At 45.0% G+C, this 16,461-nt stretch overlaps 1 protein-coding gene across 5 annotated transcripts in view; it reads right to left on the bottom strand.

The window, feature by feature from the left end:
• Positions 1-16,461, bottom strand: part of LOC132399636 (aryl hydrocarbon receptor nuclear translocator-like) — an 89,351-nt gene that overhangs the window by 30,744 nt on the left and 42,146 nt on the right. For all 5 annotated transcript variants that reach the window (XM_059980227.1, XM_059980226.1, XM_059980225.1 and 2 more), the window contains 4 exons: positions 11,876-11,952; positions 6,959-7,093; positions 5,475-5,549; positions 4,530-4,681 (listed from right to left, as the gene is read on the bottom strand). In XM_059980227.1, the coding sequence (XP_059836210.1) occupies positions 4,530-4,681; positions 5,475-5,549; positions 6,959-7,093; positions 11,876-11,952 (439 nt within the window). The remainder of the gene's footprint in view (positions 1-4,529; positions 4,682-5,474; positions 5,550-6,958; positions 7,094-11,875; positions 11,953-16,461) is intronic.

Raw genomic sequence — 16,461 nt, 5'->3', positions numbered from 1 at the left:
GAAAATTAAAATCTCCCACAATCACAACCTTGTGCTTACTACAAATATCTGCTATCTCCTTACAAATTTGCTCCTCCAATTCTCACTCCCCATTAGGTGGTCTATAATACACCCCTATAAGTGTTACTACACCTTTCCCATTCCTCAATTCCACCCTAACAGCCTCCCTAGATGAGTTCTCTAATCTATCCTGCCGATTTTATCACACCTGAAGCAACGAAATCCAGGAATATTTAGTTGCTAATCACATCCCTTCTGCAACCATGTTTCACTAATAGCTATAACATCATATTTCCAGGTATCAATCCATGCTCTAAGCTCATCCACCTATCTTACAAAGCTCCTAGCATTAAAATAGATGCATTTAAGAAACTCTCCACCTCTTCCTCTCTGTTTATCCCTAATGATGAGATCAACTTTATTATCTTTTTCTTCCTTCTCCCCTACATCTTTGTTCTGAGTGCTCCCCTTCTCTATCACCTGCCTATCCTCCCTCACACACTGTCTACTAACTTTCTCTATTTGTGAACTAACCTCCTCTCCACTAGTCTCTTCAAATTGATTCCCACCCCCCAACCGTTCTAGTTTAAAGTCTCCCCAGTAGCCTTAGCAAATCTCCCCGCCAGGATATTGGTCCCCCTGGGATTCAAGTGCAACCTGTCCTTTTTGTACAGGTCACATCTGCCCCAAAAGAGGTCCCAATGATCCAGAAACTTGAATCCCTGCCCCCTGCTCCAATCCATGCATTTATCCTCCACCTCATTCCATTCCTACTCTCACTGTTGCGTGGCACAGGCAGTAATCCCGAGATTACTACCTTTGCGATCCTTCTTCTCAACTGTCTTCCTAACTCCCTATATTCTCCTTTCAGGACTTCTTCCCTTTTCCTACCTATGTCGTTGGTACCTATATATACCACGACCTCTGGCTCCTCACCCTCCCACTTCAGGATATCTTGGACATGATCAGAAACATCCTGGACCCTGGCACCAGGGAGGCAAACTACCATCCCGGTCTCCTGATCGTGTCCACAGAATTGCCTATCTGACCCCCTAACTATCGAGTCCCCTATTACTACTGCCTTCCTCTTCCTTTCCCTACCCTTCTGAGCTACAGGGCCAGACTCTGTGCCGGAGGCATGGCCACTGTTGCTTCCCCCAGGGAGGCTGTCCCCCCAAACAGTACACAAACAGGAGTACTTACTGTCAAGGGGTACAGCCACTCGGGTACTCTCTAGTACCTGACTCTTCCCCTTCCCCCTCCTAACCATGACCACCCGCCTGTTAGGGACCAGTTCCCTAACACGGTCCCTTAGGAGCTGCAGCTTGGTGCACTTGGCGCAGATGTGGACTTCCAGGAGGCTAGGAGACTCCAGGACCTCCCACATCCGACACCGAGAACAAGAAGCTGCCCTCACACTCATAATTCCCCTTTCCTCAAATAACAGGAAAAACTGAAACCTAAACCTACCTTGCCTTGCCCACTTCCATCTAAGCCCGTTGAACCAAAGCCCTTAAGCCTACACTCTGCTCCCGGCTCACTCCGCTGTATAAGGTTGTGTCCTTTTGAAATCTTCTCCGCTTCACTGCTCGCTGTCACACGCCTGCGCAGTCCCGCCTCTCTTAACTCCAATGAGAATAAGAAAAATTCAAGATGGCTCCTGCCACACTCCTGTTCTGATCCTCTGACTTCCTTCTCCAAATGAAAAGACTTGTGGTCATTCCTTGCAATTCTTGTACCACACTGTAATAATAGTTGGTCAGGACACTCTCAATGGTGCAATAGTGCTCCTGTAAAAATTGGTTGGGGGGGTACATTCCAAACATACGTAAATCCTATCCCCGAGGATTTCCCTCGGTAACTTTCTACCACCGACACAAATACAAAAGTCAACTGTCTCCTTCCTTATTTCTGCTGCCCTTCTGAAATGACGGACAGTGTGGGAAGTCAGGGGTCAGTCTAGGGGCAGGGACATGGAAGTGAGAAATCAGGGGCAGTCACTCCAAGGTCGGGAAGTCCGGAGGTCAGAAACCCACAGCTAGCTGAACTGTGTTGGTTGTCAAAGCAAACAAGCATCTCATTGCATGTTTCTATGTACATGTAACTGTTTAGTATGTTTCCTAGTGGTTATAGTATGTATATGCAGTTGTTCAGTGTGTCCTCCAGTGGCTCCAGTTCTTTGTATGATTCTGGAAGCTTCTCTGGTATTGCATTATTTGAATAGGGGCTATCTGATTGGTTAACTCTTCAATCTACAAATGGAAGGAAATGTCTCTTATCTGTGGGGTATCAGAAGGGCAGAGCATGTAAGCTCACCATCATTAGTCTTTATTCCTTTCCTTCCTTTCTTCTCTGTTCCTAGACTCTCACTATTCCCTGCTTCCAATTCGCTCTTAATAAAACAATCATGAAGCAACAAGTTGCATGCCTCTTTCTGGCCTTCCAAAAGAACCTTGGATCAAAAACATCAGAATCTGGTGCTTTTGAATCAGAAAGTGATAAATAAATCTAAATTTAACATTAGCTCGCTGGTCTCGCTGACTAAAGTGTCGTGGGAGATCAGAACACCAAGGCAGCAGTGTATGCTGCTGTCAAAATAAGCAATGTGACGGACTGTCATGTCAAAACAGCAAGCTGTTGGTCTCCCTCTCTCACTATAGTAGGAACAATACCCCTCTCTCCCTGCTAGTGAGAGAGAGGAGAGTGAGCCTGTGGCATGTTGAACTGCTGGGATGAACAGTAGTTTCTGATGCACTCTGTTTCATGGTCTCTTTAGGGGCTTCGCTACTGCTTTCATGCTGGGTGGACAGGTGGGGGGGGGGGGGGTAGCTGATGACTTTGCTGATGCTTGTCCATGGAGGGGAGGGGACTTTGGAGTCCTCACGTTTTCCTGACATTCATTTTTTGAGATTTTTCTTCTGATTTGTGTATGTTTGCGGGGTAAGACTTTCAGGCCATATACTGCATACATTCTCTGATATTAAATGGAACCATTGAGCTATCCACCAGTGTTCTGGCAGCTAAGCCATGGTTAATAAAGATGTAACAATCAGTCAGAGCCTCAGCTGTCCCCTCCCAGTAACCCAGGTCCAATATCACCCGGGACTGAGGATTTATCCCCTCTTATTATCATCCAAACGCTTCCTTTTCAGTAATTCTGACCTGCTTTAGATTATTTATCTGAATTACCTCCTGAATTTAATATAATCTTCTTTTCCCTGGTGAATGCAGATAAGAATTCTCACTCTCATGGTAAAGCAGCCAAAATAACCAAAGACCCCACCCATCTGGACATTCTCCCTTTTGACTCTTTTCCATTATGCAAAAGCCTGAAAAGATGTACCATCAGGTTCAAGGACAAGACAGCATGGTAGTGTGGTGGTTAGCGTGACATTATTACAGCGCCTGCTTTAAGATCGGGATTTAATTCCCATTGCTGTATATAAGAAATTTGCACATTCTCCATGTGACCATGTAGGTCTCCTCCAGGTGCTCTGGTTTCCTCTGTACGAGTTAGTAGTGAGTTGTGGGCATGTTATGTTGGCACCGGGGGCTGCCCATAATCCTCAGATTTGACGGAAGCAATTCACATCACTGTATATTTTGCTGTACACTGACAAATAAAGAAAGATCTATAAATAAATCTCTAGAGATCTTTAAAAGATCTCTAAACTTTTTTCTTCTACCCTGTTGTTACAAGACTATTGACTGGTCCCCCTAGTACGATAAGATAGGAGTCTTGACCTCACAATCGACCATCACGGCTCTTGCATCTTACCGTCTACCTGCATTCTGCTTTCTCTGTAACTTTAACACTTCATTTTGTACACTGTTATCGTTTATCCCTTGTATTACCTCGATGCATTGTTGTGATGAAATATTCTGTATGGATGGTATGTGAAACAGCTACATGGAGCACCGTCGCAGGAAAGCAGCATCCATCATCAAAGACCACCACCATTCTATTCTCACTGCTCCTCTCAGGAAGGAGGTTCAGGAGCCTTAGGACACACACCACCAGGTTCAGGAACAGTTATCACCCCTCGACCATCCGGCTCTTGAAGCAGAGGAGCTAACTTCACTCACCCCAAAAATGAACTGTTCCCATAAACTACGGACTCACTTTGAAGGACTGTTCATCTCATGTTCTTGATTTTCCTTGGCTATTTATTATTATGATTACATTTTTTATCTTTTTGTACTTGCACTGTTTCTTTTACACTTTAATTGTCGTCTTGCTATTTGTGGTTTTTTATTAATTCTCATGTTCCTTGCATTGACTGTGATTGTCCGTAAAATATATCAGGGTTGCATATGGTGACATGTATGTACTTTGATAACAAATTTGCCTTGAACTTTGAAAACAAGTTCTTCATGTACCTCAATACACCAATTTACACTGAGTTGGGTTTTCGCCCACACACCACACAAAACCCTTTGGTTTGACTCACTCTTTCCACAGGCTATTTCATGGCCCCTTTCAGCCCTCCTAATTCCTTTAAGTTCTCTCCTGCACCGCCAACACCTACTTGACATTGGTGTTCGTGCAGACAATGTATTCTATGTCATCGGAGTACGGGTTCTGGAAGGTGAAGCAGCTCGTCCTGATCACCACCCACTCGCGGCTCTTGGTCTGGAACCGGAACATGACCGACAGCACCTGCCCCTTCAGTGAGATCACCTGCCGGCAAAGGAGAAGCAAGTGTTAGAGACCACCAGGGAAGGCAAGGTCTTCAGTTCAAGTGGAAGAGAAGCCAGCAATCTTGATTCAAGTACATGGGGCTTTACTGAGCCCCACCTTGAGAACTGCATGGGATTTGGTTTCATCCAAGGTAATGCGGATTAAGGTGTATAATATTCTTTTTTTCTGTAGTTTAATCTTTTCTACCACCTCCCAGCCTCTTACTTCATCTCCCCCTCTCCCATCCACTCAACCTGGCTTCACCTACCACCTGCCATCTTGTACTCTTCCCCCCTCCCTCCAAGTTCTTATTCTGGCTTCTGCCCCCTTCCTTTCCAATCCTGACAAAGGACTTTGGCTTGAAACATTGACTGCTTATTCCTCTCCACAGATGCTGCCTGAGCTGCTGAGTTCCGGTAGGTGGGTAGGGGTGTGTGCATGTGTGTTACTCTGGATTTCCAGCATCTGCAGAATGTCTTGTGCTTAGACAGTTAGGGATAATAGGAAGAGGATCACAGCACTGAAATGGCAACAGTCTGACCGAAAGAAGGATCAAGCCCAATTCCTGCTCTCAATTCCCAATCTATAAGGATTTACAAATCACCGACAAATCTTCTACATACAAATCACCGAGACTCCCAGATTCACATCACCTGCACACACTGGCAGTTCCACTGAAGTACAAATACACTGCTCTTATCAAAATAACTTCTGTTCAAAATACACTGTTCAGATATTGCTCTGGCTAATTGAACTTGTTGCAAAGATTTTTAGCCACTGCATGGAACATTACCTGCTGAAAACTGTCTCGCAGGAGTCCTTTATCTTCAGGATGGGCAAATTCCACAATATCTTTCCCAAGTAACTCCTTAAAAAAAAACAATGAAGATTATGAACCCACAGAGAGTACTTCAGGTCTGTCAGTGCTGTTCGGAAGGATAGGGAGGGAGGGAGGGAGGGAGAGGTAAATTTAGCAGTAGAACACCTTCAGCTTGGATCAGAGAGACCAACAAGTCTGATCATCAATATCCCAATTACACTGATCTTATTTTATCCTCTCCACATTCTCTTTCAAGACCAAGACTATTTAATGTTATTTCCAGTATTTAAGTGATACATTGATCGATTGTATGTCCATAAAGTGGCACTAGACACAAGAGTATCTGTACATAGGTGACTGACAGGAAATGAAGTAGTAGTGATGGTGGACGCTATGGCGGAGGGGTTAGTGGTTGGAGGTGTTGATCAACCTTACTGCTTGGAAAATCTGAGTCTAGTGATCCTGGCATGGATGCTATGTAGCCTCCTCTGATGGGAGTACAAACTCCAAACCGGATTCTATGCCCTCACTCACACACTCAGTATGTAGTTGCCAATTACCAACCCTGTTCCCTTTACCCTTTGGGTTTTGGGATGTGGGAACCAAACCAGAACACCTCGGAGAAACCCACAGTGTCGCTGAGAGAACCCGCAAAGACCATGTGTGGGCAGCAGAGGTTGGAACAGAACAGGAGTCCCTGTGAGGGAGCTGCCCAACCAGGCAGCCCCAAAGTTCAAAAACTTCTAAGTAACTTCACTAAATTTGTTATCAAAATACATATACAAAGATTTATTTTCGGCAGGCATTTACAGGGAAACAAAACCCAATAAAATTTATAAAAACTATAAATAGTCAAAGTCTGCCAACAAATGTGGACAAGACGACAAACTGTGCAAATAAAAATTACTGAGAACATGAGTTAACTCCACCACAGACAGCCCTAAGCCTGGCTGCACAAGCAAGTGGGTTGGGCCCGTGGCTGAAAGAAGGCCATAGTTGGGAGCTTAACATCAAAGGACATACTTTGTATCAAAAGGATAGTCAGAAAGGCATAGGCGGTGGTGTGGCTCTGTTGGTAAGAGATGAAATTACAACTTTAGAAAGAGGTGACATAGGGTCAGAGAATGTTGAATCTTTGTGGGTGGAGTTAAGAAACTGCAAGGTAAGAAAACCAATATAGGAATCATATATAGGCCTCTAAACAGTATCCAAGATGTGGGGGGTGAGATTGCAAAGAGAGTTGGAAAAAGGGTAATACCACAAATGTAAGGGGGACTTCAATGAGCTGAATGGCCTAATTGTTCTCCTATATCTTATGGTCTTGTGAACCGAGTAGCCTCCTTCTGCTTTGCAGTAAGTTAGTCATGGGAGCAGCAAGCTTTGCTATCGTTACAAAACGCACATCTGATTTTCCCTCGGATGCCGTGAAGCTCTCAATCAGAGCAACAGGCACCTACCTGGGGCTGGTAGCCAATGGTTGCCATACAGCGGTGGTCAACGAATGTGAAGGCGCCGTTGGGACTGTGCCGGGAGAGGAACTCGCTGGGGAGGCTGTTATTTTTCATGTCTATGCAGCTGGGCGAGCTGGTAACCTGGATATAGGATAGAGAAAGGAGGCAGAGACGAGTCATGTTAGTCCATCGCTAATCTATTACAACACACACAAAATGCTAGAGGAATTCAGCAAGTTGGCAGTGTTTATAAGAGAGGAATAAACAGTCAACGCTTTGGGCTGCTGGATTTGACTATATAATTGTTACTTCCCTTCAAAGTAAATTTATTGTCAAAGTACATATATGCCACCATATACAACGCTGAGATTCATTTTCCTGTGGACAGTCACAGCAACTAAAGAAACACAACAGAATCAATGAGAGACTGCACCCAACGGAATGGACAACAACCAATGTAAGAAAACAAAACTGTGCAAGTACAAAAAGAAAAGAAAATATTAATATTAATAAATAAACATCGAGAACTTGACTTGAGGAGTCCTTGAAGGCGAGTCCATAGACTGTGGGAACAGTTCAGAGATGGAATCAGTGAAGTCATCCCCTTTGGTCTAGGAGCCTGATGACTGAGGGGTAATAACTGTTCCTGAACCTGGTGGTGTGGGTCCTGAGGCTCCTGAACCTCCTTCCTGATGGCAGCAGTGAGGAGAGAGCACAGACTGGATGGTGGGAGTCGTTGATGGTGGATGCTGCTTTCCTGCGACAGCGTTCCATGGAGACGTGCTCAATAGTGGAGTCAATAACTTTCTTATGCTTGTTTGTGTTTTTATATAGTCACCTATAAACTTGTAATTGTTCAATGCATTTTTTCAGTGATTGCAGTTGCTTCTTTCCGGAACCAGCTTAATTGCAGTGGCAGGTATCACATTACTTGAATGGGGCTGCCTTATTGTTTAATGAAAGAGTTAATGTATAAAAGGGTTCACTTCCAGGGAGACTGCGGTGCACTCAGACTCAGCAGCTTCTATGGGGCCAACCAAAGATGGTATTGTCTTTTCTGAATGTATTTTTTGTTTCTACAATCGGAAGATCCTGCTGGACATTAAGAATTTAAAGTACTGCAGGTCTACCCCATCAGCCAGTTGCTTGTTGGTGGAGAAACTGCCTGCGTCACAGTGAGTGTGCAGTCTAGGAATGAGTGGGCATCTTAGTCACCTGTGATCACAAGACCCTGCTGGACTTTGTTAATGTAGAATGATGTGGATGTCATTCACTGGTTTATTGGCAAACGGTGGGGGGAGTTGCATCGCTCATAGCGAGGACTAGGCCTCAAGCTGTGGTGTCACCTGTTTGCGGCCACCCAGGAGAGTGGCACAGAAGTCAGTGGGCTCCATCGGAGTACTGGAGGTGGTGTGGCATAGCATACGTGCTGGAAACAGTGCTCCCCTCCAATGTTCACTCGGCCAAAGACAAAATGTATTGTGTTTGATTGCAGACTTCTGCAACATTCATGGACTTGGGGATTTGGACGTATTTTTTTGTGTGACTGTACTTTGCTGTCGCACTTGTGCCTTGTGCAGTGTATGATTGTTGGTATTGTGCTTTGCTCCTTGGCCCTTGGCCCTGAAGCAATGCAGTTTTTTTTGGCTGTATTCATGGATGTTCATGTATGTTTGAATGACAATGAAACCTGAACTTCAACTTTAATGTATGAGAAGCGTTTGATGGCTGTGGGCCTGACTCACTGGAGTTTAGAAAAATGAGGGATGATATTATTGAAACTAATCAAATATTAAAAGGCTTAGACAGAGCGGATGTGGAGAGGTTAATTCCTATAGTGCGGGACAACAGGCACAACCTCAGAATAGAAGGATCTCTCTTTAGAACAGAGTTAAAGAGGAACTTCTTTAGCCAGAGTGTGGTGAATCTGGAATTCATTGCCACAGATGACTGTAGAGGTCAGGTCATTGAGTATATTTAAAGCTGAGGTTGATAGGTTCTTGGTTAGTCTAGTCAAAGGTTATGGTGAGCAGGCAGGAGAATGCGGCTGAGAGGAATAATAAAATCAGCCATGATGGAATGGCAGAGCAGACTCAATGGATTGAGTGGTCTAACTCTGCTTCTATGTTTTATGCGCTTAACTAAACAATGTAATTTACTATTGTCAGTAATTTGGTAAGAAGACCAAACCATGTTGGATCTCTTTAGCAACCCTCCCCCCCAAAAAGAAGTTTATCCCTCATTCTTGATTTCCAAAGCACTTTGGATCAAAAACATCCAGAGTAACACACACAAAATGCTGGAATTCAGCAGGTTTAGTAATATCTATGGAGAGGAGTTATCAGTCAATGTTTCAGGCCGAGACCCTCCATCAAGACTGGAAAGGAAGGAGGTAGAAGCCAAAATAAGGTGGGGGACAGGGAGGAATACAATCTGGCAGGTGATATGTGAACTAGGTGAGGGGTAAGGTCATGCTGGGCAGCAAGGTAGGGGGTGGGGGGGTGGTGAAATAAGAAGCTGGGAGAGGTAAAGAGCTGGAAGAGGAAAGAGCTGGTAGGAGAGGATAATGGACCAGAGGAGAAGGGGAACCAGAGAGAGGTGATGGACAGGTAAGAAGGGATGAGAGGGGAATCAATAAGGGGAATGGGAAAAAAGCCTAATCTATTCCCCTTCCATATCACAACTTGGATGAGACGTCCTTCAGTGTGATCAGTGAAACAGTAACTCGAAACAGTGGCATAATGGTTAAGTTACCTGGCCAGCAGCCAGTTCTGCACTATTTAAAGAGTAAAGTTTAAATCCCTCTCATGGCAGCTGTAGAATTTAGATTCAAGCAAATGAATAATATGGAATTTTTAAAATGCTAGATCTGAATGTTAACCACAAAATTAACACACTTTGAAATAAATTAGTGGCTGCCAATGAAGAAAATTTAGGTGTTATTTGCTCTAGCTTCTAAGTTGTTCGTCCTTGGGAGTCGAAGGCGACCACGACTTCTGTCAGGTGGAGGGTTTGTGACTGTGGGTCCGGAGGTGACTGGTGAGGCCAATCCGGGCCCTGACAGCTCGCCCACATGTGGGACACATGAGGGTAGGTGCTGCAGTGGAAGTGGAGGTAGCTCGAGCCTAGCGTGCAGCGCGTTTCCTCTGAGCCTCTGCGTTGTGTCTGATTTCTGCTGCATACACTCCTTTAGTGATCCTGCTCCACCAGGTTGGGCGGTCCAGAGCAAGTGATTCCCAGCTACTGGGATTGATGTTGAGGTCTTTGAGGGACACTTTGAGGCAGTCTTTGAAACGTTTCTCTGCCCTCCAACTGAGCCCTTGCCCTGGCTCAGCTCTCCATACAGCAGCTGTTCTGGTAGTCGACTGTCAGACATCCTGATGACATGGCCAGCCCATCTGGCTTGGGCTTTCTGTAGGAGGGTGTAGACGCTGTGGGTGCTAGCCCGCTCCAGGACCTCCGTGTCTGGGACTTTGTCCTGCCATTGTACGTAGAGAAGTTTGCGGAGGCAGCTCAAGAGAAAGTGGTTGAGCTGTTTAGCATGTCTGCTGTAGACAGTCCAGGTCTCGCTGACATAGAGGAGGGTGGTGAGAACCACTGCTCGGTAGACCTTCAGCTTGGTGTTAAGGCTGAGTCCTCTTTGCTCCTGTACATTCTCACGGAGTCTCCCAAAGGCAGCACTGGCTTTGGCAATTCTGATGCTGATCTCTGCATCTATGTTCACTGCTCGTGATAATCGCCCAGATAAGTAAAGCTGTCGACTGCCAGTAGCTTCTGCCCCTTTACTGTGATGTGTGGTTCCTGGTAGAGCTTTCCAGGTGCAGGCTGGTACGTAACTTCGGTCTTGTTGGTGCTGATTGTAAGTCCGAAGTTGTCACAGGCTCCTGAGAAGCAGTCCATTTCTCACAGCGTCTTCTGCTCCGTGCTGGCATTGAGGGCACAATCATCAGCGAATAAGAGGCCTTTGATGACGGTCTCCTTTACCTTTGTAACAGCCTGTAGATTCTGGAGGTTGAATAGCCCGCCGCCAGTCCTGTATCTGACGCGTATACCATCCTGACAATCACGGAAGGCATCATTCAGCATAGCAGAGAAGACCATTCTAAAGAGTGTAGGGGCAAGAACGCATCCTTACTTCACACCGTTCGTCACTGGGAAGGCTTCTGACTCATCACCATCATCCAAAACTTTCACCATCATGCCATCGTGGAACTGCCAAACAATCGTGATGAACCTGCTAGGGCAGCCAGACTTCTCCATCATCTTCCATAAGCCATCTCTGCTGACAGTATCAAATGCCTTGGTCAGATCGACAAAGGTCATAAAGAGGTCGCTGTGCTGCTCTTGACATTTTTCCTGGAGTTGGCGTGCAGCAAATATCATGTCAACAGTTCCACGCTCTGCACGGAAGCCACACTGGCTTTCTGGGAGGAGACCTTGCTCAAGGTGTTGGAGAAGGCGATTAAGCAGGCCGCGAGTCAAGATCTTTCCAGCTATGGACAGGAGAGAGATGCTCGGTGATTGTCACGAGACTGACGATACCCTTTCCTTTTGTAGATGTGGACTATGTAACTGCAATCTGGATGGTTCTTATCTGCTGGGATGAGGGGTGATTGAAGATGGGTAATAAACACTAATGGAAGGTCCTGATGAAGGGTCTCGGCTCAAAATGTTGACTACTTATTTCCATTGATGATGTCCGAGTTCCTGAATTTTTAACATCTGCAGAATCTGTGTTAATAAAGGTTAATGCTCACATCTCAGTGGCATAATAAGTAAAATTCTCCCAACTGAAAACATCCTCCTTTGCTTCTTTCCTGTACCCTCCGTCCCTCACCCTCAGAATTCCCTCCTTTCAAGATGGAAGGGAAGACCAAAACAGGACACATCTCCAAAGTGCTTCAGTAGGTGCTTGGATCTTACCTGTAGTCGGCCAATAGCCACCAGACAAAACTTGTTTCCTTGTCCCCCATCTGGTTCATCGTCTGGTAATGTCACACCTGGATAACAACAGCAACAACACCTTAATTCCTAGTTCAAAGTAAATTTAATATCCTGTTCCAGTTTAAAATGGTGCTGGTGAAACTCACTGGCAGCAAACAAAATAAAGAATACAACTAAATACTTTATTAATACACATTTTATGGTAAACGATCACCTCAAACAATGGAGAGGTGAGGCAGAGGCAGAGTCCACCAAAGCCACGAGTGAGGGTTTGACCAATCTAAACACCAGGTCAGTTTGCAAAGGTCGGGTGTGGGTGGAAACGTGGTGGTGTGGTCCAGCCCAGAGTGTATCGAAGTGACAGGGTCCAGGTCCTAGAGCGAGGAATGACCCGATCTTTGAACGATTTAAAAACGCCAGGCCGGATTGAAAAGCCAGGGGGTCGGGACCAGAGGGAGGATTGGGCCAGTTCCGCTCGCTCCTCCGTGATGTTGACTTGGCTCTGAACTGAGGCGGTGGCCTGCTCTGGCTGCAGTGATGCCTGGTTTTGTCTCTGTGGACTCACTTCCATTCTGAAAGCTATTTGCTCACCTTTATTGTTGGCACCATTTGTCTTTTTTTTCCCCCTCTCTCTGCATATTGGGTGTTTGACAGTTTTTTAAAAATAGGTTCCTTTGGGTTTCTTTGTTTTGTGGTTGTCTGAAGGGAGACGAATCTCACGGTTGTATAATGTATACATACTTTGTTAGCAAATGTATTTTGAACTTTACCAAAGTACGTACATGCCACCAGATACAAGCAGATTCATTTCCTTATGGGCATGCTACCAATAATAAGAAAAAGTCCAATTGGTTGTTTGATACCAACCACAGTGGCTTTATAGGGGACTTAATTAGTTATTGGTATATTACTGTGATATAGTAGAAAAACTTTGTTTTAGAACATATATCTGTTTAGCAGATAATTCTAACCCCTACCTCCTACATAGCCCTCCATTTCGATTTCATTCATGTACGTACCTAAATGCCCCTGATGTATCTGCCTCTACCACCAACCCTGGCAGTGCGTTCCACGCAAATGACCTTCTTTGTGTGATAAACCCATCTGACATCCCCCCCCCCCCCCCCCGTTACATTCCTCCAATCACCTGAAAATTGCCATCCAGGCAGGGCATTCCAAACTAAGATATTAGGAAGGGAAAAGCAATTACAAAGTACAGGATAGTGTTACAGTACCAAGGAAGGGCAATACAGACACACATAAGGTAAAGAGCCATGATGAAATAAACTGGGAAAGCAAGAGTTCACTGTTATTATTTATTTAGAGATACAGCACAGACCAGTCCCCTCTGGCCCAATGAGCTGCACTACCCAGCAGCCTATCTGCTTAACCCTAGCCTAATCACCCGACGACTTACAATAACCAATTAACCTACTAACTTACATGTCTTTGGACTGTGGGAGGAAACCAGAGCATCCAGAGGAAACCCATGCCTTTCATGGGAACATACAAACTCCTTACAGACAGTATTTGAATTGAACTCTGTACTCCAGAATGCTACTGTATTTTTATCAATGAAGAGTCTCATCATTGTGGGACAGAAATTGTCCCTGAACCTGGTGGTATGTATTTCCAGCTTTTAAATCTTCTACCCAATGAGAGGGGAAGGGGTAATGTCCGGGATGGGTGGAAGTTTTGATTATGTTGGCTGCTTTCCCAGGTCAGTGGGAAATGTCAATTGTTGACCTTCTGGTTATTATTTTCCCATAAGTTGTTGTGCAAGCCACAGCAACACCTTTGCTTTTGGTACATGTTAGTTTTTTGGAGTGTTGTTGGGAGCCAAACGACTTCCAGGCACGTTGCTGCCTACTCTGTGCTGCTATTACAGCTCAGGGTAACAAGAGCTCAAAAGTCAATCCCAGTGTTCTCTAGTCCTTCCCGTGGAATATTCTCTCCAGATGAACCAAGTACCAACGAACCCCGGCGACAGGAACGCCACGTGCACAAATACAGCAGTTTAGCCAAGTGCTAAGTACCATATTCCCCAAGAAACGTGTGGTTTTCTCCAGGTCCTCCCACAGTCCGAAGATGTACCAGGTTGGTTAATTGGTCATTGTTAATTGCCCCATGATTAGGTTAGGATTAAATTGCAGCTGCTGGGCTGTGTGGCTCAAAGGGCCAGAATGGCCTATTCCATGCTGTATCTCTAAATAGAACTAAATAATGAGCTAATCATAAAAGGATCAGCTAATCTCCGACCCACACTGTATTAGGCAAGTTCAGTTAGTTAGCTATCTGCGGCATGGGGGATAGTCCATGTAGGAGGAGGAGGGTTGGGCATGGGACTACTAATCACGCCCCCTAAAAACCCAGAGCTACAGAAACGCCAACAGAAGCTCCAAAGACCTCATCCCTGAGAGCAGAAGAAGCTTTGCTTAGAAGACATATGAGATCGTGTGGTGAAAATGGAGGCCACTGGGCCAATCAAAGGACTCTGGCGAGCTGCTGTCGGCAGCCAATGCCCCATTCCGGGTGATGGCCTTAGTAGAAGTTAGTTATCTGGGAAATGGTGATGCACAATAAGGAAAAATAAACTGGGATTCAAAAAAAGCTGTGTCTTGTTAGAATAACCAGTAAACTACTGCTCTTCTGGTTATCATTACAGGATTATTTTTTAAAACTTTCAAAAATGGAAACATCCCAAACATTCAATTGTTCCATGTCATTTCCTGTACACAAGTACAAGGAGAACAAAATAATTGTTATTCCAGATCTGATACAGTACAAGACAAAAGCACAAGAGATAAAGAACACACTAATAAAAAGACGCACCATAAATATAAATCCATTAAATAGCTTGTGTGTGTACATATGCATAGAACTTTATCGCCAAGTCAACAAGATTGTGGTGTTACTCTAGTCAGTGCAAATTTACAATGCATGTAGTACGACTTAACGTTTTAAAAAAATCCCACATTTATATGCAACAAGAGACTTCCACAGTCCATAACATTCAAAGGTCATTGGCAAGCCGGGGTGTTACACAACAGCCCTCGGGAAGAAGCTGCTTTTCAGTCTCACTGTCTTGGCCAAGATGCTTCTGTATCTCTACCATGAGGCAGGAGATTAAACAGTGCCCAGGATGGAAAGGGTCTTTAATAATGTTACGAGTGTGCAATAGGCATGAAGAACTGTAGATTGTCTCCATGTCTGACAGTTGAGACCTAATGATGTGCTGAGCCATCCTAATCTCCTGTTGGAGCACTTTGTGATCCATCCAGCAGCAGCTAGAGTACCACACTGTCACTCTGTATGTCAGTATGCTCTCTATCACACATCAATACAAGCTGGCCAGCAATTTTTGGGTTAGTTTTCCTTAGGCTGTTGAACCTTCTCCGCTCTTGAGGTTGTGTTGACAGACCAAGATTGCTCCTCAATGACGTACATTCCCAAAAACTGAAAACTAGAGAACCCAACTCACCATTTATGAATAGGACTTGTTCGGGACCTCTTGCCTTCCTGAAGCCAATTATCATTTCTTTTGTCTTCTTGATGTTAAATGATAGGCTGTGGCTCCTGCACCAATCTGACAGCTTCTTCTGCTCTATATAATCATTATTGTTTGTGATTAGGCCAATCACAGTTGTGTCATCTGTAAATTTCAGAATCACGAGTAGTTTGTGTAGCATGAGCAGGAGTGCAGTGAATAAAGAAGTGGGCTCAGTTCACACCCCTGCAGAGCACTGCTGTTCAGGGTTTGGGGTTGATGTGCACTTGCCTATTTTCACTGTCTGGGTACAGTTGGTTAGGAAGTCCAAGATCCAATTACAGGCTGATGTGCCGAGACCTGGACTGTGGAGTTTGACAGTCAGCTTGTTTGGTCGTATGGTATTACAGAGCGAGCTGTAATCAATGAAAGGCTTCCTGATGTAGGTGTCTTTGTGCTCCAGATGTTCCAAGATAGCATGAACAGCGATAGAAATGGCATCTTCAGTGGATCTGTTTACCGTGTAGGGAAACTGGTGCTAGTCCAAGGTAGCCACAATTAAGTCCCTGATTTGGGACATTACCAATCTTTCCAAGCACTCGGCAAATATGGGAATGTGTGCCACTGGTCTGTAATCACAGTCGCAGACGTCTTGGAGACTGGAATAAGAGTTGCTGCTTTGAAGCTTGCCGGAAATGTAGCCTGGGACAGCGATAGGTTGCAACTATCCATCAGAACTTCTGCCAGCCGGTCGGCGCAGTCCCCAAGGAACCGTCCCGGTGTGGCGTCTAATCCCACTGCTCTGCATGCACTGACATTACCAAACACGCCTCACCTCATGCAGGTTTAGTGTCGGCGCAGTTCCTCCATCTGATGTTATGACCTTCATCATGGTTTCCTTATTGTACTTATCAAAGTGTTCAAAGTTGTTTAGCTCTTCGGCTAGTTTGGCGTCACTATGAGCAGAGCACATTACAAAGGAAAGCCGAGATGTATCTGATCTCATCCCCAACACTTCAGTGATCTATATTGTTATAGAGATCTGTACTTTGTGGTCTTGATGCCTCTCTCAAGATTC

The sequence above is a fragment of the Hypanus sabinus genome, chromosome 9 (assembly GCF_030144855.1).
Source record: "Hypanus sabinus isolate sHypSab1 chromosome 9, sHypSab1.hap1, whole genome shotgun sequence".
NCBI classification, from domain to species: Eukaryota; Metazoa; Chordata; class Chondrichthyes; order Myliobatiformes; family Dasyatidae; genus Hypanus; species Hypanus sabinus.
The sequence above is the reverse complement of the archived record's forward strand: the minus strand, read 5'-3'. Positions and strand labels throughout refer to the sequence as shown.